Raw genomic sequence first — 26,082 nt, 5'->3', positions numbered from 1 at the left:
TCTTTGCTGGTGCTGCAAGGTGGAGCAGGGTGTCAGCAGCAATATGGTGGGGGGACTTTGCTGCTACTTAGTGGTGAGGGAGAGCCCATAACTGGTCAGGTTGAAGTGTTAAATAGTCTCTTTCACATCACCTGTCTTAAGGCAGCTGGTGCAATTAAGACCAGAATGCTGAGAGCTCAGCCAGAAGCAGGGATGATACTGGGCAACCAAGAGAAATCTTCAAATTGATAAGGCCTGATGAGTTTTATCCAGGGCTACTAAAGAGGTGATGGATGTCACTGTGATGTTATTGCATTATCGGCTACTTTGGAGAGTTTTTGGAGGAGGCACTGGAAGATTGCAGTGCAGCAAATGAAACACCTGTGCTTAGAAAGGAGGTAAAGAGCCAGGAAATTACAGAACAGTTGGATTTCAACCCCAGGAAATTCAGGAACGCACACTTAAACAACATTTGTGTGACCACCTGTGTGATAATAAGAATAGAAGCAGCTGACATGGATTTGTCAACAAGAAATCAAGTCAGATAAATCACCTTTGTTCTTATGACAGGTTAACAGGCTGTACGGATATTGTGGAACAGGTTGATGCCATCTATCTTGATTTTAGAAGGGCTTGGGAAGCTCTGTGTCATTCTCATAAGCGAGTCAGTAAAACATGGTCTAAGTAAGCCACATCAGGGTGAGCACAAAGCTGGAGGAATTACAGTTCCCAGGGAATTGCCAGCTGTGGTAGGTGGCTGCCCTGGGGCTCTCCAGGGCTTATTGCTGTATTTGAGTCTTTTTTATCGTTTTCATCAAGAATCTGGCAGATTTGTTCATTAAATCAGCAGATAACATCAGACTGGGAGGGACTTGAAGTACCTTGGAGGGTTAGAGTAAGAGCTGAACATAACTAATAGATTCTGAAAAAAATAATTAAGAAAAAAGGTGAAATTTGATAGAGACAAAGAGACAATATTGGGCTTAGTAGAGAAGAGGCAGCAGGTCCTCATAAAAGGACTAAGTTGAGCCGGGACGGCTCAGAAGCTATCGCCTTCAGCAGGGTCTTGCAACTGAAAAAACCATAATTGGTTGGACAGTTGGACTAGATGGTCATAATGGTCTTTTCCAACCAAACTATTCTATGATTGTACTGACAGGTACAAATAGGAGAATAGTTTGCAGGACAGAAGAAATACACCCATCAGCTTTACTGAGCACAGCCAGCCTCCCTGTCCTCACCTCGGAGCCCCCCTTCCAGAAGAGAGCAACACCAGTGCCCAGAGATACAGGAAGCATGAGCTGCGGAGGACAGAGAGTACACGAGACTGTTTTAGCCTAAAAGGAGGAAAGAGCATGGAGTGGAAAGGGGTGGTTTTCAAATAATGAGGATTGCTGTAAGAAATTAGAGTAGTAACCTATTCTACCTGTAAGGTTAGATGAGAAGTCAAGGACTTAAACTGCAGATTAGACTGTACCACCAAAACCGGCCTGATGGTGCAGAAATTGGGTGCCCGAGGTGGCTTGGGAACAGGATGGAGAAACATCTGTCAGGAAGGTTGTGTCTGAGCTGATTCTGCCTTGGGGTGGAGGGATGAGGGTCAGGATGGCCCCTCAGAGCTGCTTCTGCTAATTTTTCTGTGATTTGCTGTGGACCTCTCCTGGAGGCTAATTTTTCTGTGATTTGCAGAACTCTCCTGGAGCAGGGATTAGGGCAGCTTCTTAAGGTTTAAACAGTTTTTTCCTTCAGTTATGGATGCTTTTAAGGCAACTGGCTACCTGGAGGCTGGTGAAACCAGTCTGGTGAGTTCATCTGCCTCCTAGGAGGGTTTCAGATAGTGATATTTCCCTGGGAGGCTTTTAACTTGCTTTAAGTGTATCTATCTCCTTTCTGTTGATATCTCCTAACAGATAAGAGCTTTTTTCCTCTCTGGTTCAAAGCAGGCTGAAGGTTTGAGCAGTCAGAGAGAGGGGAGCCAGCCCACCATTAGCCGTGCAGAGCACCATGAGCTGCACTGGCTTGTTTAGGGTGGGTATGCTCAAATCCCGTAAAACAAGTTGTTTTTCCCCAACATATCTCACAGATCTGGTGAAACATCAGAAGGCAGTTGGACCAAATGATCAAATGGATTAATTTAGTATCTTGAGTGTGTTACTGAGACTCACTTCTTCCTTTTTTATGCGCAGCACAGTCAAGGCTACTATAGGTTTCTCTCAGTTATTTCAGTAATTTATTTTGCAATACCTGCAGCAGATGCTGAGCTTGGTTCTATTATTGTCAGGGGTTTTTGGTTATTTTTCTCACAACTGGTAGCTGGTTGGAACAGTTCAGGACCATGGTTTTTTGCTCTTTGCTTTTAGTCAGACTGGTTGAGCAGAAGCAACTGAGTAGCCAAGTTCCTGTGTCAGGTACTCAGTGTGCACGTTGCTCCTTACAACTGATCCCTGAGCAGGGACTTGGATCCTCCTTGTGATATCTCTCTTGGGGTTACACACTATGGTTCTTTTTGCTTTGATTTAGTCCTATGCTGAAAAACCTCTCTGAGCTGGAAGTTATTCTTCATCCAGTCTGTTTAATCCAGGTTCCTACCCCAACCCTGTAACTGTGGCCTCTCCAACATAATAGCAGCTGTCTTGAAAGGGAGGGTTATGGCTGCTATATAGAAGCTGATGCCCTTTTCTTACCTGTGGTGAATTTTTCTACTTCTTCTCTTGCTACTGAATCAAAAACTTTGACTTCTTTGATGTAGTCTTGTTGAGACAGGAGTTCTACGATCTTCTCCCCAATAAAACCACATCCTCCTGTCACCAGGTAGACCCAGGCTCCATCCATTTCTGAAGATGTTTTTGTGGTTGAGGAGCAGAAAGAAGGTTGCTGCCAAGATCGTATCATGCACTGTTAATCTCTCAGACAATGTTTTCCGAACTAAGTCTAAAGTTTAACTGTCGTATAATGTTAATGGCTGAACATTAACTCCAACCAGTTATAAATGAATCAGGTTTTCATTGGCACAGCCACACAAGTGCTGCCACAGCTGTACCGATGCTGTGTACAGGCCAGTTCTGGGCTCTGACTCAGCCTTTCCCTTCTACCACAGTAGCCCATGATCAGTGGGGCACCTCCAGATTGGTATGTGGCCAGTCTCAGTCCAAAATTTGGATGCCAGAGGTTTTCCATCCTGGACAGCCCTTTCCCAGGGGCCGGGTTGTCAGTTGTTGTAGCCAAGACCTCTCTGGGTGCTGCTGAGGGCAGCCATCCTTTAGTGTGAAGCTACAAAGATCTTGCTCCATGTGCTGGTGAATTTTTATAGATGGTGTGCGGCAGCAGATCCAGCCAGCGCTGAGCTGTTTGTGCACCGCACAGGCAGGGTCAGGAATGGCCATCTGCAACTTCATGATCACTGCCTCTACCAGTTTGACTACCTAGCATGGTTCCCTGAATGAATTCTTGTTTTGAATTGGAATATATACATACATACACGTGTGTGTGCACATACACATATTTAGGAGGAGAAAGTCCTCTTTTAATTTAAAAAATATCTGGGAGTAAAAGCTCTACCACATCCTTTGGCAAATTGTTACAATTATTAATCATCATTTAGAGAGTGCACTGTTGTTTTTTTACCTGGCAGACCATGGCTAATACACCTTTTCCTTGCTAGGGTGTAAGGCTCACGTGCTATCCAGTTTGTCATGGGGGGAAAAAATTAAAAATAATTTTAAAAAGGATTAACTTTTTCTAAGGGTGCTTGATCCTGTCCTAAGAGTGGGGTAGGGGAAGAACCTGCCCTCTGGCACAACTGTTTCTCCCTCTGCCTCTCTCATAAAAGAGAGAACTAAGTCAGGCCTGATCAGCTACCAGTCTCTCTTTGAAGACAAGCAAATTATTTCCTTAAGCCTAGAGCAGTAAAATATTTTCCAATCCATCTTTGAAGCAACTTGTCACCATTTTTTGTGAACTGTAGACACACTATCCTAACAGAAGTAGCGATGATAAATAGGGTAATGTAATTTCCCTGCTTAGTACAGTGCAGTAGTTGCCTTTTAGGCCATAGTGTTGCTTGAGAAGTTTAGGATTAGTTTGTTCCCGTAGCAGGATCACTGCTTTCCCCATCCAGCCCCAGTTCCCCAGTCTGTGAGCGTGGGTTACAGCTGCTGGTTTGGTGTTGGGGTGGGGATACTCCTGGTCACCCTTCCCTGCTGACATCCAACAGGGTGAAATGTAGAGAGCAATTCCAATTGCATGAACATAAAATCCAATAATGTTGGAGCCGTTCTTACTACAGCATTAACGCGTGTCTGTCTGCACAGTAAGCTGTGCAGCACCTTGCTGCTGAGCGTGTGGTTAATGAAGAGTGAAGGCAGCGTATTCAAGGGTAACTTTGTGTTCTGTTTCTGAATATATATTTTTCTTTTAATCAGCTCCTGCTAGAAGTTCAACTCTGCCGTTGATTTTTGTTGTGCTGCGTTAAGCATTAGGAAAAGCACCGTTTCCCTTTGCTGTGATTATAATCAGTGGCCATAATGGCCCAGAGACCAACATGGGCCTGATGTTAATTTGGTGCTTGAAAGACCAGCACAGCCACAAACTTCCTGAGAAATTCATTTAGCCTTTTATCCAGCAACTCCCAATCTGTACAGCAGCAATTAACAGAACTGCCTTCCCTCAGAGGACTTTTTGCAATGATAAATAGATCAGAGTTAGAGGTGTTAGGACACAAAAACCAAGATAAATACACCCTGAGAGACCCAGAGAAGTGCTGCATGGGAATGTTTGGCATCAAGTAACCTTGAATACGTCCTCATCAGTCATGCAAAAAGCTGTATGAAGCAGAGGCCTTGACACTGAGGATGTTTCCCAGTGTTTACAAGTCTGAGCCTTTGCTACAATATTGGTATCTGCATATCTGCAGTGTAATCTGATAAGCAGGGGGGAAATTGGCTGTGATTTACATATCTCTTGTTTTCCTTAAGATGCAAAACCAAGTTCAGAATCCAGAACTGTCACATCTCTGACAGAAACAGCCCAGGTCCTCCCCTGCAGCCAAGGTTCACGCAGAGTACAGCCTCCCTTTGCAAACTGGTAGGTAGTTGCATCTAAGTGGGTAGTTGTTGTCATCGTAGGGAGGTTAAAATAATAAACTATAAAAAAAAAAAAAAAATCCCTAGTCACAGCCTGTCTAACAGTTTGAATTGTCACAAGAGGTGACGATTCTGAGGGTCTCCATAAGCCCAGAGGCAAGTTCAGAGAAAGCACAAGTGGGCAAACGCAGCCACTTCTGGAGGAGGCGGATGCCCAGGAGGTACCAGGGGCTGCAGGGAGGTGCTTGGGTGGCAGTTGCCATCTCAGATGAGCCAACTCAACTTCCTTGAACTGTAAGGAACCTTAGGAGGAAGTGGGGCCAGTTGCAAACAACAACAGATTCTAATTTACCCTCTTAAGCAGTGCAGAATTCTCTCTCTGGCTTGTTCCCCCATCGCATGGTCTGCTGCAGCCAGTGCCCTGGCTCAGTGTGGGGAAAGCTGTGATCCCTGTGTTTGTATCGATGGAAAACTCCTGGAGAAGGAGCAGGGCTGTTGCTGCAGGAAGAGTTTGCCATATCCAGGCAGTGCCTCACTGTGCAATGCAAAGCAAGCTGCTCAAAGCTGACACTGCTGGAAGGCATTAAATGCCTCGCCACGACAGTGGGATAGGCCCCTGTGTTTGGTTGGTGTGGCTGGGAATGCAGAGCAGTGACTGAGTGTGTCCTAGAGACAAATCTCAAACCTCTGAGGTGGCAGTCGTGCTTGCTGAAGCAGTCAAACAATATTTGCAGAAGAGTGAGTCCCATCGTGGGCAAGGAACCTGTCAGATGTGGCTGTAGTTAATGAAAGCCCTTTTTGCCCCCCCACCCCACAAACAATGCCCAGGAGCAGAGTCTTTATGCACAATTTATATATATTTTTTTTTAAGAGTCTTGCAAACCTATAGTCATAGAAATTTGAGATAGCAGGAAAGCAAAACAGATGCCCTAATTTCATGATGCAGTTTGCTTGAACTTGCTCTGAACTGTGTAAATCCAGGACACCTGACATCATATTCATTTACAGTATGTTTATTTCTCAGTGCATTACATGAAAGGTCTTTGGTATTTGTGGGTTCTTGAATACTGTTCCCACTCTGCTCTGTAAGAAAATGCTGAATACAAAACATTCCATATACAGTAACAAACCCCATAGCAAATAAAGAGAAATAGATATTTGGAACAATAACATAGCAATATGAAAACAGGTAAGTAACCATGCAAGAGGTGGAACAAACAGGTTGTGTTCACAACAAACATTAGAGCCTGCCATAAATGAGTTCATCGTCTCAGATGAGATTTATTCTTGCTCTAAATTAAGAAATTACACATGATTGCAAGATACTGCGTATGGCTGCTCTATAAAAGACCAAATGGTTGTAAAGGTCATTACAATGAGAGAAGCCGGGACCATTTGCACACATACGAGACACACTGATATAAATTAAAAAATACTGTGTAAAATAACTAGTGAAAAAGTTAACATTTCCTTCTATGGATGGGAATGTGCTTGTGGACAATTAATAGCACCTTTGAATGGGTTGGTTTCAGCGCAATCACAGAAACCCTTATACCACCAAACACCAGAATGGAATGTAATCTCAAATAAGACAGAGGCTGTAAACATGGAGAATGGATTTCAAAGTAATTCCAGAAGCTGATTGTCTTTTAGAAGCCTTTGTCACAGTGGTCAGGTTCCTACATTAAAATAGTTCATTGCAGAGATTGGGACTGAACCCCAATCCCAGAGCCAAACTCTCAGAAAGCCGCGTGTGAGCCATATGCTGTGCTCCACTGAAAGCCACACCAGTCCATGGCAGCTGAAGGTCTGGGTCTGATTTTATGGCCTGTTCCTGTGAAAGTTGATGGCAAAATTACTGTGGAGTTTGGTGGGAGCAGGTGAGTTTATTCCTATTTCCCTGGGTTGCTATCAATTCTTTACAGTAAGTGCAAATTAGATACTCTGGAGAGGAGCCTCCTCCACCTCCCACGAGTACCAGATTGCTGGTGAACATCACGGTGCACAAAGAGCAAAGATTTTTGGTTGTGCAATATGCTGCTGCTGCTTCTGGTTAGCTCAAGGCAAGGACAATGCATTACTACTACCAGAACTGATCCAAGTCAAAAACACATCTGTGCTCAAAAAAAATAAAGAATTTCAAAAAAATCTTAGGAAAAAAAAAAAAAAAGGAAAAGAACACACTATGGTATTGCACAGTATGCAGGTAAGATAAAGCACTAAACATTTCAATTAAAATACATTTCTAAATGAGCACGCATTCAAAATAAATCTGCTAAGTTACATAGACATGGCATGATGGCTAAAATGAAGCTCAGTATCCTGCTTAAGATGGAAGATGTGGTTGGAGTGGTTCACTTAGTCATGAATAGCATCAATGTTCACATGTGAGGCTGTGTTCACCTTTAAACCATCATTAAACCAGGACTGCTCAACAGTGTGGTCCAACCCTTCTGTACCTAGAGAGGAATGAAACCCCAGCTGAAAGCAAAAGTCCCTTTGGTATAATCCTACTGCCACCCAAATTAAAGATACAGTACCGCAGAAGAGAGGGGTGTAGCTAAAGCAAGAAGTGTGGGGAGAAAAAATATACATAGCTCATACAGAAATCTGTAAAAAATCAGTAACTAAACTGGTTGCAACCCAAACCTAACCTGTCTGTTGACAATTGACTTGGCAGGATTCATTACAAACAACTGCCATTAAATTTCCTTTCATCTTGCCAGTAATTTGTTTTAAATAATTTCAAATCCAAATTGAAATCACTGTGAATGGCTTGAAGAGAGCACTCATCAAGCTCATGCAATAGCTCTGAATTCAGAAAGACAAACTTGGAGGAAGAAAAATTTCTCTTTCAATTTGGTGTGAAGGCGTCAAAATGTCAGGGAAGTGAAAACGGCCTCAGTGTACGCCCTCTTCCCCAAATTCCACCCTGTAGCTACAGGACCAGTGAAACCAAATTTTGCCATTTCCCTTTTTAAAGATTGCTTTGGTTTAGTTTGGTTCCCGAAACCGCCATGAGGCAAGTTTCCTCATGTGGCAGCTAACTACAGCGAGCACCAACCTGCCCAGTGGATGCGTTTAGACTGAACTGGGATTTCTCCTCAGGCTTCAGGGCCTGATTTTCCAACACCTGCTGGTAGGCATGAGGGGTTATCTCCTGGAAGCCACCAGCTGTGTCTTGTAATGTCCATGTGATCAAGACCCAGACAGTCTCTATTCAACAAAGAGCTCATCAAGTACTTCTCAAACCCTACACGGTCATCAGCCTGTACATATGGAATCACATTTGCTACTACACCGTCTCCAGATTCAAATGGCAAGGGTTTACTCACAAGATAAAAAGGAAACAGTGTGAAAACATTTTTCCTCATTGATGTAGGATTAAGAAACTATTGCAAAATATCCTTCTCTGTGAATAGTTATTGCTACTAGTGAAATTAATTGTCTCTGGATGTAGGCACTAGCTGAAAATGGAAAAATTCTTGCACAATTCCATCATCTCATACAAACTGCTCCTTATTTTCACAGAAACAGTCTAATCTCACTGAAGACAGATAGAAAGTCACTGTTACCATGAACATTTGCGCCAAAAGTCCTTGCTCAGCCAACCACAAATAGAAATAAAGCCACTTGCATGCAATTAGCAACATGAAAAGTCAAGATTTTGATGCTAAAATCCCAAGAGTAACCTGAATTTTCAGAGTAACAGTTTTAAATGTTCTTTGAATTTTCCAGTTTGTTCTCTGCTTAAAGGAAATCCTTACAGGTCATGCTTTAATGGCCCATGGAAGTGGCATGTTCACCTGGAAGTCAGCATGACTGCCCTACATGAAATAAAAGCAGATGCCACCAACAGACAAGGCTAAGGCTTGGCTTTAGGACTGATTGTCTCAGCCAGTTAAGCAGTGCTCTAACTGAGTAAATTTCAAGGGCAGTGAGGAAACAAGGGGAGGATTAAACTCTTGGGACACAGTCAGGAGGTGTCATTTCTGTAGACAGCTTCTGAGGATACCTGCCCTCTGGTATTCCAAAGGCTTTAAAACAACAAAAAAAATCAAGAAAAGCGCTCATAAGACCCTCTCTGAGCTATGGATAAGACATTCCCTGCAATAAGGGCGCAGTATTGGCCAGGTAAGGAAACCCAGCTGCCAACACTGCAGCCTCCTACCCACTTCATTTGCACTCTGCAATTAAGCACTGGGATACTGTATCTTTAACTGGTGAACAGGCACAGAGAACACACAGATGCTCCTACTTCATCCGATTGCTTCTCCTTTTGGCTTCACTGTCATCCAGCAGTGAAGAGAGGATCTGGTAGGCCTGCGGCTGCTGGGGTCCTCCACGTTTGATCTTGATGCTGGTTCGCAGAGGGGAGCCCGGGATCACATCTTGTCCAGAGCCTGGCTCAATGGAAGATAAAGAGTCTGTAAGGAGAGAAAGTCACGGGAGAGCGCTATTTAAAAGGGGAGGCTAAGGAAAGAGGACATGGGCCCTTCTAGGTGATACCTCTTCTAGAAGAAATGTCGTCCCTGCATCCAGCAAGCAGTTGTGGAGCTACGTGTTTGCTGCCATCACACTACTCCTATGTTAGGTCTTTTCCCTCTGCTCTGTCTAAACTCTGACTGCACATGGCCCAGCAGGTCCTGTTCTCATTTATAATTCCATTTATAAAGTGCTGTTCTTTTCTTGATTAGAATTTTGCTTGGGCTACAGCTGCTCCTCAGCATTGCCCATGGCCCCCTGTTACTGAAGGATGAGGCCCAATGATCACTAGAAAGTGATGCTCCTGGGGGGTTTCAGTACTACTTCATTCCTTGTAAAAGAGGACATTTCGAGGCACTGAAAGGATTGATCCCCTGTAGGCTACAGTCAAATTAGCATTAAAGCTGGAATAGTATGAGCTGTCCCTTCTCTTCGCTTGCCTGATGGTAACACACACCTCCTCTTCCTACAGCCTCCTGCCCTGTGAAGCTAAATACACATTTGACTACGGCCACGCTTCTGTCTTCCCACCAGTCACCAAGAGATGCTGATAACTCGCTGCTGCCTCATCATTTTTAATGCCCCATTTCTCCTTCCTTTTGCCTTCAGAGATGGACATTTGCTTGTTTGCCGGCCAAGAGCCCAACCTCACAATCCAGACACCCAGCCTTGGTTTGATCCCACGAGGCAGCAGCTCTGTTTCAAGTGAGGGTTTGGCTGCTGGAGGATTTGCGCTGTGTTTGCTGGACGGAAACGCTGCCAAACAATTTGGGCTTTCGTGTGTCCTGCTGGGCTGCTCCCTGCAGTTTGCTGGGCCAGATCATTTCAAACTGCCCTCCCACTGCAGAGAAGAGGTTTGTTTGCTGGTATGTTTTGCCTTGTTGCTTGGGTGGCTGTGGTTTTGGAAACCATACTGATTGTGACGTTTCTTTGGAAAATGAGAGCATGCGAGTGGCATTTCTGCGTGGGTCCTGGAAGCGGGGCTGAGCTGGACGGCCCAGGAACCTGGGGTAAAGCCCTTAACACCTACGGTGGGAACGTGACCAGAGAGGTGGTGCTGGGTGATTTAAACCTGTGTGGTGCACTACTAAAAGTAGTGCAGGGAGGTCTGGGCTCAAGGAAACTCTGTTTTGTTATTATGTGTCTTTTCTGTTGTTGGGGTTTTTTTTGTTTGTTTTTTTTATTTTTTTAAACCATATACACATCCAGGGATGAATATAATTGCACAAGGAAAAAATGCCTTACTTTCTATGTTCACTTTCTAAGCAGTATTTTTGTAGGGCTTAAAATATGTCTTAAGTTAAAGACTGGAACTATCTCAAAAGCACAGAATAAAAATATAATTATCTATACTGTTACTGGATTAAAAAAAAAACAACCCTATTTACATACAGTCAGGCAAAATAGGTGTTCAAGCACGGCCTTAACTACACTGTGCAATTAAAACCCATCTGTTTTTGCTGGTGCAGTTCCACTGGTACAGAGGTCTGCATGGGTATAACTAACTCATCTCCATCCTGAGCAGTAACAGAAAATACATTTATATCAGTAAAAATGGTTTGCAGAAAGGACTGTTTCAAAATCACAGCACTGCATCTGCTATGGCCACTGTATTGCCAGACAACATAGAAAACAAACTAGGCAGCTCTGCAGGAGCGAAGTGGTGTGAATCCCCCAGTCCAAGCCCCAGGGAAATTTGTTTTCCACCAGTATAAGTGAACGTACAAAGTAACAGATGATGGAGGGCCAGGCCCTGGGTCCTGTAAATTCACTGCACTGTGCTTACCCACTGGGTTTCCCTTCCCCTCTTACCCAGAGAACATGCAGGCTAGGCATGGATTGCTGCCTAGCTCCTCTGGTGGGAACCTTCCTGGTACCTCCACCATCTCAAAGCAAAGAAGCATGAAACCATCTCTCCCTGCCCTTGGTGTATAAAATCCAATGAAGATATGAAGCAAACCAGGATTAATGCAGAGGTAAGGTCAGGGTGACTGTGGCTAAATCATGGGTTTGTGATTCATCATTTCCCAAAAAGCTTAAGCTGATGCTGCCTGTTGCTTCTGGAAATGATGCTTTGGGGCTCTGAAAGACATGTGGCTGTTGAACAACGAAGAGCAGCGCAGACACCCCAGCCAGTTCAGCCACATAACACAGCACCATGCACCGACACCAGTCTGGCTGTGAAGTGCCCAACAGCATTTTCATTTCAGCACTGTGCTGGCTTCAGAAGGTGCTCATGGGATCTCAAAGAGTGCTGGCTTACTGCACGGTAATAGATGCACTTTAAGTCACTTGCTTAGGAACTGCTGGACATTTTAGCTAGTTAGCATTTTCACACACTAAATCAATATCAATTTGGTTAAAAACTGCTCATCTTGGTGCCAAGGAACAGGCTTGCTTCTCACAGGCTGGGGTAGTAGATCTAAACAACATTTTTGCCTCTGTTGTGTTTCTGAAAGGGGAGAAATTGGCACAGCAACTTTTGGCAGCTGTGAGAGAACTGATCCTTAAGTACCCCAAAGGGAGAAGGCTGGTCTGTGATGATTGCACAACCCCATACTCGGGTTAAGGGAAGAAAACACTCATTAAGGGATGGTGCCACACACTGTACCAGCGATGGCAGGCAGCCTCAGCAGAAAACTTAAAAGTCTATCTATCTGAACAAAGAACACATGATACTTAATTTAAATCTGATTGTGAAAATAGGTTTTATGTAAGTTCTAATCACAAGAGGTTCAGGGATCACTGGTTTTCAGGGTCATGTGTAGCACTTTTTGGGCTTTCTCTGTAAATTTTAGCGCTACAGAAGGCAAGGGCCTCAGTGCTGCTAAAGTCACTTGGAAGACACTATTAACAGGATTAAATGATCTGGCCTAAAGGCTGGAACAAGCAGCTCCCTGGGAGGCTGGCAGATGATCTGTGCCACGTGGCTTGAGCTGCTGCTCGTGACTTGGCTTTCTGAATTGTAATAAAAATTATTGTGGGGGTCATTTCACCTGCTACTAAAGCCAGAGTAATTAGTGCAGTTGGTGGAAGCTCTAGGTCCTCAACAGTTCTAAGCAGCCTTTAAGTCATGTTGGGTACCTAGTTTTGAAAACCCAGCTTAAATAGATACTAGACAGAGAGTTCAGGAGGCTGGCAGGATGTTTAACCATCAAGCAGCTGCCTGAACAGAGCCCCCACTTGTCTAGAAAAGAAAAATCTTAGCAATGCTTACCATGAATTCCTATCATGTGCTCAAGAATTAATACCCTCTCAGCTAAAATCTTCAGAGCTTCTCGAAGCTGTTGAACACCTTCCCCCTACAAGAAGGAGAAGAAAACTAGCGTTGGTACATGTTGCAGAATAGGCTTCTTGTTCATAATGTTGTCTTCGTAACGCCAAACCATGCAGTATGAGTGTTTAGAAAAGAAAAGATGTACAAGAGGAGATAAGCTGTGAGGGTTCAGTAGGAATGCAGCAGAAATGCCTATTTAAAGCAAACCCCCTCAGTTATACCCCACGTTTGCAGAGCCTCTGATCCAAAGCCAAGCCTTTCAGTTTGGTTCCTGCTTCTGCAGTGGACCAAACCCACATGTATACTTCTGTCAAACCTTTATAATGTGCAGCATATGTTGACAACTATGCTGACCTACCTGGAGAACAGGTTTTGCTCTCACCTGACATTTACTCTGAACATCAGTGAGTTACCTGGGCTTTCTCTCTGTTGGTGGTACACCAGGGAACTGGGATGTATGGCTACCACCATCTTGTTTCTCCCTTATAAACTGGAACAGTGGCATTGCAAGCCCATCCTGATGGGCTTCACGCTGCCTCTCCCAGAACTTCTAGCTGGGACACATGCTGCCTAAACTCTGTCCATGTACTTTCACATACACTCAAGCTGTAGTTTGTTGCCCCCATTGCCTTAGATATGGGCTTGAAGGGACAGGTAGATGTTGAGAAGTATTTTAGGATGGGAAAGCACAGATGTGAGAACTCCAACCCTCTCTCTGCACATGCAGTTTGATCTCTTCTGGGAGTCTGTCCATGAGCTTGTGGGAAGGACAGTGGGAGAGTAAAATTCCATACCTGTAGCAGCTTTGTGTGGCAGAAGAACCACTGGGGACTAAGGAAGTGTTCAGAGAGCATGGTGAGAAGGGCAGCTGACAACATGGCCAAGGAAAACCTCAAAGACCAGGATTTCTAGCACATATTAAGATCAAACCCAAAGCTCAAATAATCTCTTGCTCTGCACTTTTAACTGTGGACAGGACCCTTGTCCTCCACACAGTAGCCTGCCAAAGGGAATATGGTTGAAGCACAGTAAAGAGACAAAAAAGAAAGTAAAATGACAGCAGAAATACATGCTTACATCAGCACCTTTGTCACCTTCCTCACCCTTCTTGCCTGGTTCACCCTAAAACATACAAGAAACAGAAATTTGTTTTCATGTGAGTGAGGACTCCAGGACCACCTGCATCCCCTTCGATCCAAAGGAACAAACTAAAGGCAGAAAAACAACCTGATGCTCTGGCATGTCACACCAAGGGCCAAAGTGCTCTCGTGAGCTCTGTCCTGGCTCCCACCAGGTTCCCAGGAGGTCATCACCATTTCTAACACTGAGGAACTTGGCCAGGAGTGGCCAAGCTGCAGGAGGAGCTGGCTGCCATGGTCTGGGCACACAACAAGGTTATATACATCTCACGAAGCTCTCAATGAGCAGTGCTTTTATCTCACACTAAAGAAAAAAAATACTGTCCCCCTCTCCCAAACATGCACATGTTCATCTTTGATTTAGAACATAAAATCCCTCATTCTGCTTTCATTAATTAGTCACATCACTTTCCACCTCTGAAGATGTTCATTAAGCTTTTCTTGAACAAAGATCCCTGTGTGCTGTGAGCATCAGTCTGATGTTTCTCCCCCTAACCAGGAAGTTCATGTATTTCTCAAAGAACAGATGACGTGGAGAGATTAAACCACAAGCTAAACATAAAACAAGGGAAAGGGCTATCATACTGGTGAGTAAAATAGAGTGGAAATCCCTGGGCTCCTCAAACTTGTTGGACATCCCTGAGATATTTGCAAAGCAGGGGTGGGTATGGGAAGAGGACTGAAGAAAAGGTTTTGTGAATCATACAAAATGATGAGGTAGAATTAAGGAAGAGAGAAGAGAAACCTCCCAGAGGACCTAGGACCTCTCTGATTGCTATTGGCCAAAAAAACCCAACTTGCTCCACTTTCAGCCAACCTTCACCTCCACCAGTTTGTTTGCACCCTAGCCATATGTACCAGTACAGGCATCTCCTGTGTGCAGCTGATCAGGTATTGCCAAGAAATCCTTTGGAGACATCTCTTAATCTCATTCAAGGGTTTCCAGCTCAGCTTGGCAGACCAAGGGCCAAGAGGGAGTTGAGAGCAGCTGATGTACTTTGGGTAGTTTAACAGTGCCCACCTTTGGGCTCTGGTAGTGCCAGGAACCTCACGGGGCAGGGAGAGGGCTTCTGTCTGCCAAGGTTTGCCTAGAGGGGATCTGCAAGCAAAGCACATCTCCTCTGTTGGTGCGACACCTTCTTGATCACGGCATTTCAGCACGATGCTTAACATGCAGGAAGAGCATGTTTCACTGGCAGAGGCGAATGTTAAGGTAAGGTTGCCTACTGAACAAATGTCTAAGCTGGAGACAGTTCACCTAAGCATTGTGCCTGGGAGAGCTGGCTGAACCAGCTGCAGTCCAGCTAGGTGGTATTTATGGTGCCAAGCTGGCACCAAACCCATCTGTGTCCTGCACACCCCCGCAAGTCCATCACTTACAGGAAATCCCTTAACGCCCCTCTCTCCAGGCAGACCTGCTTGCCCCTGTTGGAAATAAAGTGAGTGTCAGTAGGAGATATTTTTCTATTTGACAAGAACATAGTGTATTTTTTACTCGTGGAATTAAGATGGTTTAATGAAAAACCTTACCCTTGGGATAATATTAAAAAAATAAAAAATTCCTTTCCCTTGACATTATCACTTAGAGACAGCAAAAGGGGGTCATGGTTTTCTGTCAAGTATCAGCTCCAAATCCCATCACACTTTGGAGAAGTTTGGTTCGATACAGAGCTACTGAGCTCAGTTCCCTCTCAGTTAAGACGATTACCAATTTTTTTTTAACTTTACAGCAGTCAGTTACGTTATACCAGGAAGGAATTTGGCTGGAGATTTGTTTCCTACAAAGATACTGTATTCTTCTCTCTAGTAAAACTGATGGGCTGATGCTGCCTCAGACAGCGAACAGAGCCCAGGACTCCCACAGAGCACTGATTTAATCTGCCTCCTGCTCCACACACACATCCCTGGATTAACCCCAACAGCTACTGATCAAAACACACATACAATATTTTGGTTGGTTTGGGTTTTTTTCCTGCTGTGCTAATTTTCACATTGTTCTCACTGGGGTTTTTTGGGTTGGGTTTGTTTTTTTGTTGTTGTTGTTTTAAAGAGAAACATTTTGAAATGGTATGTGTTGGTTTGGGGTGGAATGAAATGCCATGGAGCATCTTTTTTTCCCCTCTGTTTTTCTCTGCCGTGTTGGTTTCCCACCCCTAGAGCACGCTGGGGCAGGGCAGAATTCCTGACCAGAAGAACAGTTATAGATGATTTCATGAGAAAGCAGGAGCTGGGGAAGAAGCAGCAAAATTTAAGAGCATCTTTAGAAATCCATTGATGAAACAGCTACATATTTAACCTGGCTCTTCTCCCCTAGACATACATAGAAATAAACCCATCCTTTTTTCCCAAAAAAAACCTGTTGATCTGGTAGCAGCTTTTTGTGGTATTTGCCAGGAAGGGAGAGCTGCTTTGTTATTGTGTCCATCAAACTGCTGCTTTGTATTAAAAACCAGTGGGCCTTGGGCACGTCACAACATTACCAGGGAGAGCTGCGCAGAGCTCGGCGAGCAGCTAGCCAGCTCTAGACAAAGGCCCAGCGACAGGAAGAGCGCTGGGAGATTTGTCAGGTACCCTGAGCATCTTCAAAGGGAAATACTTGGATTCTGCACTGGAGTAAGGCCTGGGAAACAGCACAGACAAGAGGCAAATCACAGAGAGGAGCCAGAACAATGCACTCAAAATACAGAAACAGACTGTTCTCTGTGTCCAGGAGGAACAGAGAGGGTGTTATCAGCTGAAAGGGGATCAAATGATAGTTAGGCTGGATGTTAGAAATATCTTTTATCACAGTCCCTCACTAGCTGTACCTCTGCAGACTGCCTGGAGAGGACGTGCTGTATCCCTCACTGGCACTGTTTAAGATGAACAGAGGCTGATGGTGAGCGGCACACAGAGATGTGCCATCCAGGGGATGCGCTCAGACTGCTTCAGGTCTCTTCTCTGTTCTCTCTGAGATTAAGCAGGAAGAATGTATAATAACATTTTCTCAAATCTCAGTAGATATTGTAAACCCTCCTCTGCTTTTCTTTGCAGCTGCACAGCTCCTCCGCTCTGTGTAAATCTAGCCCTAATTTGTATCCACCAAACCCAAAATTGAAGCATGTAGTTGTCAAAACCAGCACTCAAATCTACTCACAAAAGACAAAAAGCACCCAGAACATCCTACAGAAATTCTGCCAGAAAAAGCAATCAGCTTTGCTTTCCAGGCTAGCAGAGGAAGGACAGGAAATACAATTTATTTTTTCTATTTATCAAGACATTTTGATACTTGAAAATCTAAATTGTCCCAAACCTAGAAGGAGAGTTGCAATTCTGAATATCTACCAAGGAGGGAACACAATCCAGGTCTAAAGGATTTGTCTGTACTGAATGGACAGAGTGCAGCAAAGCCTTTGTTTCAAAATAAGTGTAGTCGTCGCAATATAGTCAACCACAAAGTAAAGCAAAATGTTAAATGAATCACTGAGGAAGAGCTCTTATCAGTTTCCTGGATGGAAACTTGACACTTTGCCATATACCATGCCCTTCTATATTTTTTTTTTTTTAACTGAAAATTAACATTCAATGGCAATGAGCTGTAGTCAGTAACCTGGGTTGAAATCTCAGCAGTTAAGGTTTTGCTCTCTATCAAAATCTTAAATTCTAGTCCCAGAAATACATCAGTCTGTAATCTATCAGTAAAACCATTACACACCCAAAGTGGCTGATCTGCACAAGGAAACTGTTATTACAGAAATCACTTACAATGGTCTCTGGCTTTCAGGGAGCTGCAAGTGAACCAAGGGAACCAAGCACCCAAAACAATGTGCAAAGATACTAAAATAAACCGGAGCCTTTTAAAAGTGTATGTGCTCCACCCTCAGATATCCCCTGCTCCTCGGCGTGAAGTGCCTCAGGAGGGAATGAAACAAGGCCCCTGGACTTGCTCTCCTTGCACACAGCCTGGACAGAGGAACACAGTTTAAGTCTGTTGCTGCTTATGCTCATGAATTTGGGAAGTCATCAAATCGGAGTTAACCAATGTGCATTTGTTTTTCTTAGCTCTTTGAGACATCCCTCTGCCTTTTGGATTGGAAGAGCGAGCAGAAATGAAGAGGAGATGCTGTTACGTGGGGAAAGCATGTAATCTACAGCCACCCATCTACAGGTGGTGACCTCCACGTTCATCTCCATCTACGTAACAGCAGAAGTAGCACTTGGAAGAAAAGGCAACTTGTTTCCTACAGCTGTGGCACAAGGCTGAGCCAGTGCAGCCACCACTGCAGACATCCATCATTTTAGAGGTACCAGCCAGTATTTTTCTCCTTATCTTTCTTCCTTTTTTTGACTGTACTCCACACTAGGGCCTTAGTGATGGTCCACAGTCCATCTGTGCCCACTTCTACATTTCACAGATCTAATTGCTGAATGATCCTCCACCACATATTACATTCTCAAATGATTTACGCTCCTAGTGTCCCTCAGAGAAGATTTCAAAGACCATGGCCTTTTGGAGAGTAGTCTGAACAGAAGCAGCTGAAGGCTCTTGGTGCTTGAATGGTGGACTGGAAATCTGACACATTTATACCCTTGTTAGATTTTTCTGTTGTATTTCCTAAACTTCACCAGTTTCGAAATAACATTCAAACAGCCCTTCTATCTATGTTTACTTAATAGCACTGAGGTATAGCACATAAACATATTAACATCATTTCAATAGTCTAAATATATTAAGAACATCATTTGATGTAAGAACCTGGGGAATGGCTTTGGTTCAGGAAAAGTCTGATGAGCTTTTACTGCTGTATTGCCACAGAAGGAAGAGTTCAGTCAGACCACCCAAAATACTCCATGCTAAAGAGCTTTGGTTGGCAGAAGAAAGCTGGTCTCCACAAACCTTTCTATACCATGTATTTACTACCTGAATCTCTTTAGGGAACATCAGACTTTGCAAGTAATCCAACCCTTTATCTGTACAGTAAACCATCAGCTCGGTCCTGGCAGAAGACCTAGAAACTCTACATTTAAAACTGTTCATGGCTGTAGTCCCATGGAATTTGAAAGACCCGTGTTGTATATAATTTCTGAGGCATCACCCCAGATGTTCCTGGGAATCTCTCTGTGTATGTAAAACCTTACTCTCTCTCCTCGGTCTCCTTTGGAGCCTTTTGGCCCAGGTTGTCCTGGAGAGCCCGGTAAGCCCTAGAAGAGATGCAGAACAAGAAGGAATTAATTTCTACTGTACATCCTTTATGTAGGTGTAGTGAATACATTTCCCAGTGATCCTCAGATCCAGAAAACCCCATACTCCCATTAAGCAATTGGGCTGGATTCTCTTTTACCCTCAAGCAACAACAATGGGAGCTCTGTTTGCAGATTTCCTGAAACCTATAGTTTCTGCATATCCTTCTATTTGGGTCTTTTAATGCACCGCAGGCTACTGATGTAACATTTTTCAAGGGGTCAGTATGACAGGATAGTTCTTGTTCTCAGTTACCAAGAAGAAATTAATACACAGACAGTATGGTCAGCTTAAAAACCCCCACTGCTTTCCCCCTCTTGATAATTGCCTCAGTGGGTGGCACGAGTAAGCATACATACCTGAAAATTAATTGGATTGTGCACTGGAAATTATTTTGAAGCTATTCACTCACCCTAATAAACAATTTTCAAATTAAGCCCAATCTCTACTAATAATTTTGCTCCCTGGGTTGAATAAATCTATAAAGCAGTCGCCAATGGATAAGAAGGGCACAGTCTCCAGATTTCTGCTAATTGAACTGCTTTGCAGAAATCGATCCAAATTCTTAACTTATCAACCCAGCGAAGCCACAGCCATAAACCAGAGAGGGAGAGAACAATACTGTTTGTTTATATTCAGCACGTCAGTTCCCCAGCTCCCCATGACCACATGGAAGGTGCTTTTTTCCACCTCAAGTGACTTGCACATGGCCTTGGAGACCACAGCAAATGAGACCACTGCTCCACCTCAGACCACTGCTGATTTAAGCCAACCTGCTTAACAGCAGCCCCCAGAAACCCCCACCTCTCAGTGTCCAGAGAAATGGGCTTTCAAGGCACAGCTGTGAGGAGCCTCAACGTCTGGCCCAACAAGACTGGACACAAGTGTTTTAAGGGTCTAAAGGAGGAGAACTCTCCTAGTTCCAGCTGGAAGGCAGCAATGTTCACCACTGACACGCTGCTCCTTGCCTGCAGCCAGCCCTACCAGCTCACCACCTCACTGCAGGGTGACCTGGCCTCCAGCTCAGCTACATCTCCCCAGGGCCCACAAAAGATTCAGATTTAGGAGGTTAATGAGGGCTGCAAAACGAGGTAGGGCACCAACCAGACTTGGCCCTGTGTCAAACATGCAGCATGAACAAAGCTTAAGTGTCCATAAGCATCCTTTGCTCTTGACAGCTCTCAAAAGCGACTTTCAGTGTGTGATTACACAGGGATGCTCAAGAACACTGAATTTCACAAATCTGTTGTTAAAAAAAAATAATAATGTGTACTGCATGTGAAAAAGCCAGACTCTGCCACAGAACCTATTTATGAATTGTGAATTACCGTATATTTAATCACGTTAAACTGTATCTGTCATTTTGCTGCCAAATTTCCCACTGTGTTCACATCTATCTGGAGTTTCTCATTGTTCTCCAGAGCATTCACTAATTGAAATGATTCTGCTACACTGGCAAACTTTTGCTAACCTGCTGTCCATTGCTTCTGCAAACTGACTAATAAATACACAGTAAAAATCTCCTTTCTTTAATTTCTAGCAATTCCAAACCTGTTCTTATCAGGATCTAAGTTACATTCTTCTGCTAAGTTACTTAACCTTTCTCCCTCTCTGTGCTTTTCAGTCCCTTTTATCTCTTTAGTCACGTTAGATTCCTTTGAAATATTTGATGTTACTGGTTTACCTCCACATGAAGTAACACTCTTCCCAAAACTGGAGTCCCTTTGTGTCAACCAACCACAATTTTGAGTAGTTTGGCAGTTCACTACTCATCATGACTTCACTTCTTTCCATTTAACCAGCTTTTTCTATCCATGTCAGTACTTTGCCCTTCTCCGATCATAAATTCTTTTGAGTGAGTTTATCACACTCCATTATTACGTCCCCCCTCCACAATTTTTGTCTCGATAAATAATCAAACTGATGGGAATTTGTGATATCTTTCTTGAATAGAAAGTGCTATTTCTCAAAAGCTAGGCTTAATGGATTCACTTGGGTGAACTGGTGAATTCCCACTGATGCATTTTTGTTCTTTTTATGTGTTCCACAAGAAATACAGTATTTTTCTATCACTGTGTTAGCAAAACCCATGTCAAATCCTTTGCATCAACTCAGGCCACAGTGAAATGTTTTGACACAGCAACAGCAAGATGTGTTGTTATGATTAAGGGAAAATCTAGAAAGTGCAACCATTTCAACCTCTCAACACAATTCAGAATTGAAAAAGGAATTAAAATCACAGAATTTCATGGGGAACAAAACATCAGATTAAGACTTAAGAACTACTTTCTCTCTTTGTGCAATGAGATGTTTTGCACTCAACTCCCAGCTCTGCCCCCCAAAGTGCCTTACTTGTGATCCAGGGACTCCGATAGGTCCTGGTGGCCCTTCGGGTCCTGATGCACCTGGTGGCCCTGGTGGGAATTATCAATTGAGACAATTTTGAGGAGAGTTAGAAGGAAGGACCCTAATTCCAAATGCATGCACTTCCTTTCATTGTTCTGCTTAGTCTCTCAATGGGTAAGAGCTGTTCATCAATCCCAGGACTACAGAATAAGCACTTGATCACGGATTATTGGATACCCACGTCCTGGTATATGTAACCCTCTGCCCTAGGGAAGATGTTAGAGCTCTGGGAGGAAAAAAAAAGGTGAAAATAGGCAGGAAGGATGTCAGTAACATGCTGCATTTCCACTGCTTAAAATGACAACTTTTGAGAAAACTTAAACTCTATCCATGAAACAGCTACATGAGAGTGAGATACTACAGCTGCCGTGTCTGAAACAGAGTCTCGTAGGCGGCAAGAGAAGTCCACAAGCCTGCCATGGTCTGTCTCCCTGGTGTTGGAAGAAAGTTGATGATAAACATGAAGGAGATGGGGTCTGGACACAGCCAGCATGAGAGGCTGACTACAGCAAAGCTCCCTCTTGTTCTTTGCTCGCTCCGGTGGCAGTAAATTCTTTTAAAGTCTGTACCACGGAAGAGCCTGATTCCAGGACGAGTTCCACACTGTCTAAACAGGTCAACTTGTTTTACACAGTCACTTAACAGATTAATTCCTTTCAGAGAAATAATTATATCTCAATGGTAGCTGTTAAATTATACCTGCAAATGGGAGACAGGAAATTTGCTTAGTCTGAACTTAGCAATACTCCTCTCTGCTTTTGCTGTCACAACCCTTGAGATGAAACAATGTGGACATTCTACACAAAGTACAGCTGAATCAGCCTCAATCATTAATGCACCATACAAATGCTTAAGTTAAAGAATAAAGGAATTAAAGGATAAATGAAAGGCCCTCAGAATGAAAGGAAAAGCCTTTTCTGTAACTAATGGGAGTTCACTCCTAAATATGCATCATACAGGGAAGCGCTGATGTTTGCAGGGATATTATCATTTAAGCCACCCATCAGCACAGAGAAAAAGAAGACTTGCCATTGAATTTTCATCTCAGATTCTGATTTCAGTTATACTGGTGCAAATCTGGAATAGCTCAAACCAGCTGCAAAGTCTGCACACACATCACAGAGCAGCTGGCCAGACCCTGCTCAGGGGAGCTCTACAGTGACAGGACAGGGTTGCAGCAGCGGTGAGAACAACTCTGCTCTCATAAAGGAATTCACAGGACAACCCATTCTTAAAGACAGTCTTTAATTATTCCCTTCTCAAGATGCCTCCTGCCAAAGGTAAATCAATCTGCCATTCTCAACAGATAAGAAACCTGGTTACTTCTTGCCACCCTTCCCACTCCTGGACCCACTGCTCCACTGCCGTCCCAGTGAGGGCCACTGGCTTTCCCTGCCTGCATCCCACAGACCACTCCACTCCCCATCAGAAATTTATTTTGCTCATCTTCCCCATCATTACAGCTTTGCAACTCAACTGACTTTATTACCTGGTGGCCCAACAGGGCCTGGGGCTCCCCGTGGTCCTGGCAGGCCAGCCATGATGGTGTCTATGACGGTGGAGGCCAGCTGGGGTTCTCCATCTGTATTAAAGAGCAGAGCAGTTAGTGTTGAGCTGCCCAGTCCCAGCAGACAGGACTTCTCTCCAAGAATCCTCTGGCTCCTGTTTCTGGCCAAGGGCAGGCAGTGCTTCAGGATGCAAAATTTGGGCTCTTGGAGCCACTGCCCTTTGCTCTCTAAGGGCACAGGCTGTGTCCCCTAGACCTTCAGAGCTGCTGTCTTACCTCTGATGATCAGTCCTATAGGACCAACTGCGTATTTCCTGTTGCATTTAACCTGGGTGAAGATGTTGGCTCCTGGTCACTGGGACAGTAAACCCTCTGAAAAGTCCACATTTTCCATAGCTAGAGGCCACCACACAGCAATAATGTTCATCTCCTCCTGCCCATGACCTCAAACTTACTCATGTTTCTTTTCCCCCATCCCTTTAACTCATCACACTAGAATTCAGGGGAAGCCTTTTGCAGGTGTGAAAGACTGCAAATGTCTCACTGCTATACTGGGGCAAATGTCAAGTGACACCAGGAAGATCTGAAGGGCGTTTGTTTACTCTGCAGTGTCCAGCCCTAAGGACATGAGGTGAAATCTCCAGAAATGTTAACAGATGCATTTTGAAACCTTTTCAACTTCTGGAGTGCTGGCAATGATAGAGAGGACTTTCAAGCTAGTTGTTTGAAAGCAGTTCCTAGGGAAAACTGTGAAATCTCTTTAACTGCCAAGGATGACAGTGTATCTCTGCAATGTCTTCCTGGCAGCAGAACAGCACAAGATCTAACCCAGATCCCTCTGAAAACCAAATTTTGTGCCTAAAGCTTGAATGCAAACAGGTATTTCTTTGACTATTGTTTCGAACCCCATCCCTCTTCCCTTCTTCACAGCCCTGAAACAAAACAACTGAGACTGTTTTCATGTTCAGAAGGAAAGGTACCCAAGTGAAGTGTGTAATCCAATTAATTTGAGTTTTATTTGACGATGTCAAATTCCATCATGGCTTGGGAATAAGATGAAATTGGGAAATGAGCATCGAACAGCAGTGAAGGCATTAACAATTGCAGAGCCTTTTGTTTTTAAAGAACAAGTGGCCAACAAAATCAAATGCACATCCATTGAGAGGGGGAAAGGATGAGCTGCAAACAGCCAGGATTTAATTACGGCTGGAGGTGAGCCAGGGATAAAGATTTGGGTTACAAAACATTCCAGCTAAATGGCACATTATTAGGATGACAGAGTTACTCCCACAAATCCACCCATCCTGACATTTGACTAAAAGTTATTTATGAGAGGTGATTCCATAATTGTGACACAGAAGAGAGCTCTGCTCAATGGCCCTTGAGCTCCGTAGCTCCTGATTTGGCCTCTGCAGCACAGGGTATGGACATGCAGGAAATCTAGAGTGGCTCCTTCCTCAGCTGCCTGGCCAGGCAAAACTCACTCAGGTCAAGGTTTCCTTCCAGGATGAGCTCTGAATAAAACACAGTGTGAATGAAATGGGATTGAAATGTGTCAAAACACAAGCCTCACATTTTTTAAGGGATTCTCTCCATATTCCTATAAAGCAGCAGAAAGAGCTCATACCTCCTTATAAATAGAGGGACATTGTGGGGCTCACCTCATTCTGGAGGCTGTTATAGCAGCCACAAAATAGCTCCAGAAACAAATGGTAGCAGGAATTTTCCTTCTCAGCCATCGCCCGTGCTGACCCAGGCTCTGCTGGGCTCAAGGGCTGGGTTTTGTTTCAGTGTTTCTGGATATAGCAAAGCAGAAGGCAGACAACTCTCTGCCTTGTTTGAGAAAACCTCGATAGACAATTCATTCCAGGAGCTTTCCAACTCCTAGCCAAGCCAAGAGGAAGAGCACAACCAGTCTGACCTGGGCAGATACGAGCACCTACGTTCTCTGGAAGAGCACAAACATCCTGCAGAGGGGAAACCTGAAACAGCAGAGAATGCCCTGAGCCAGGCAGTGAAACTTGCCCAGCCAGAGCAGCAAGGCACCTCAGAGGCACAGGCATGAGCAGCTTTGAAAGCAAGCGGTACGGTTTGCTAAATCCAATGCCATTCCCTTCCTCCTCTCCTTCCCCTTCGCTTCCTCTGCTCTGTTCTCCCTTCCTCAGGAAGGGCTACACATGGCAGCAGGCACTGGGATGGCACTTTGCAAATCTCTGTTCTACACAATTTTTCACCAGTGACATGCTGGGCACACAGACAAGCCTGCTGTGCCTCCGTTTCCTCTTGCTCTGCCTGCAAAACAGGTTAGTGTCCTTGGCAAACTGAAATCTTTGAGATGTAAGAAAACACAGCCCTCAACAGAGTGAAAGTTGCATTCTTTTCTCTTTTCCCTAAAAATTGTCTTAGCTTTAGCATGAGACAGAGGACTGAGCTGACTCTAGACCCTGCACCTCATCCACTCATTTTTAAGCGGTGGATAAAGCGAGTGATCCTTGTAGCAGCAGCCTCAGCAGTGGGGTTATGGCAGTTGAGCTTCTGGCCTACATCTAATGTTTCTGACTAAGGGATAAATTCCCCCATTATAGGCTTGATTTGTTGAGACAGGATGGAAATGAAGTAATCCTGTCTTAATTTCTTTCTGCTACCTGATCTGGAGGGAGACAACTGGGACCAATTTCTTCACCACAGCACAGTGAAACTGTGAGAAAATATTTGTCTCCCCATTTTTGGCTTCTGCCAGCTGATAAACATTGCCAACAGGAACTTCTTGTGATTAATAAAGGCACATGGATTAACCATGTTCAGGCGGAACCAAACATTCTACCACTACTAATAATGTGATACAGCTTTCTCACATCTCTGTGGGTGCTCATGCCCATTACCAGGAATATGCTTCCCTCTGCTGTCAGCAGCTGGAATCTGGTGTTTATCATTTTCAGATGTGCTTCATTCAAAAGAAATAAATATTTTTTTTAAAAAAATCTACC

The 26,082-nt window shown here is 44.1% G+C and overlaps 2 protein-coding genes across 2 annotated transcripts in view; both read right to left on the bottom strand.

Annotated features, from left to right (window-relative positions):
• Positions 1 to 2,873, bottom strand: part of HSD3B7 (hydroxy-delta-5-steroid dehydrogenase, 3 beta- and steroid delta-isomerase 7) — a 14,167-nt gene extending 11,294 nt beyond the window's left edge. Inside the window, exon 1 of the mRNA XM_010172927.1 lies at positions 2,664 to 2,873. Coding sequence (XP_010171229.1) covers positions 2,664 to 2,871 — 208 coding nt within the window. The 5' untranslated portion in view covers positions 2,872 to 2,873. The remainder of the gene's footprint in view (positions 1 to 2,663) is intronic.
• A 6,441-nt stretch (positions 2,874 to 9,314) lies between these two features.
• The window catches only part of LOC104528805 (collagen alpha-1(XXVI) chain), a 30,829-nt gene continuing 14,061 nt past the window's right edge, over positions 9,315 to 26,082 (bottom strand). The window contains exons 7-13 of the mRNA XM_029086192.1: positions 23,078 to 23,170; positions 21,535 to 21,596; positions 19,080 to 19,142; positions 15,342 to 15,386; positions 13,900 to 13,944; positions 12,763 to 12,847; positions 9,315 to 9,487 (exon numbers count right to left, since the gene is read on the bottom strand). Coding sequence (XP_028942025.1) covers positions 9,315 to 9,487; positions 12,763 to 12,847; positions 13,900 to 13,944; positions 15,342 to 15,386; positions 19,080 to 19,142; positions 21,535 to 21,596; positions 23,078 to 23,170 — 566 coding nt within the window. The remainder of the gene's footprint in view (positions 9,488 to 12,762; positions 12,848 to 13,899; positions 13,945 to 15,341; positions 15,387 to 19,079; positions 19,143 to 21,534; positions 21,597 to 23,077; positions 23,171 to 26,082) is intronic.

This window comes from Antrostomus carolinensis, unplaced genomic scaffold (assembly GCF_000700745.2).
Source record: "Antrostomus carolinensis isolate BGI_N321 unplaced genomic scaffold, ASM70074v2 scaffold52357, whole genome shotgun sequence".
NCBI lineage: Eukaryota > Metazoa > Chordata > Aves > Caprimulgiformes > Caprimulgidae > Antrostomus > Antrostomus carolinensis.
The sequence above is the reverse complement of the archived record's forward strand: the minus strand, read 5'-3'. Positions and strand labels throughout refer to the sequence as shown.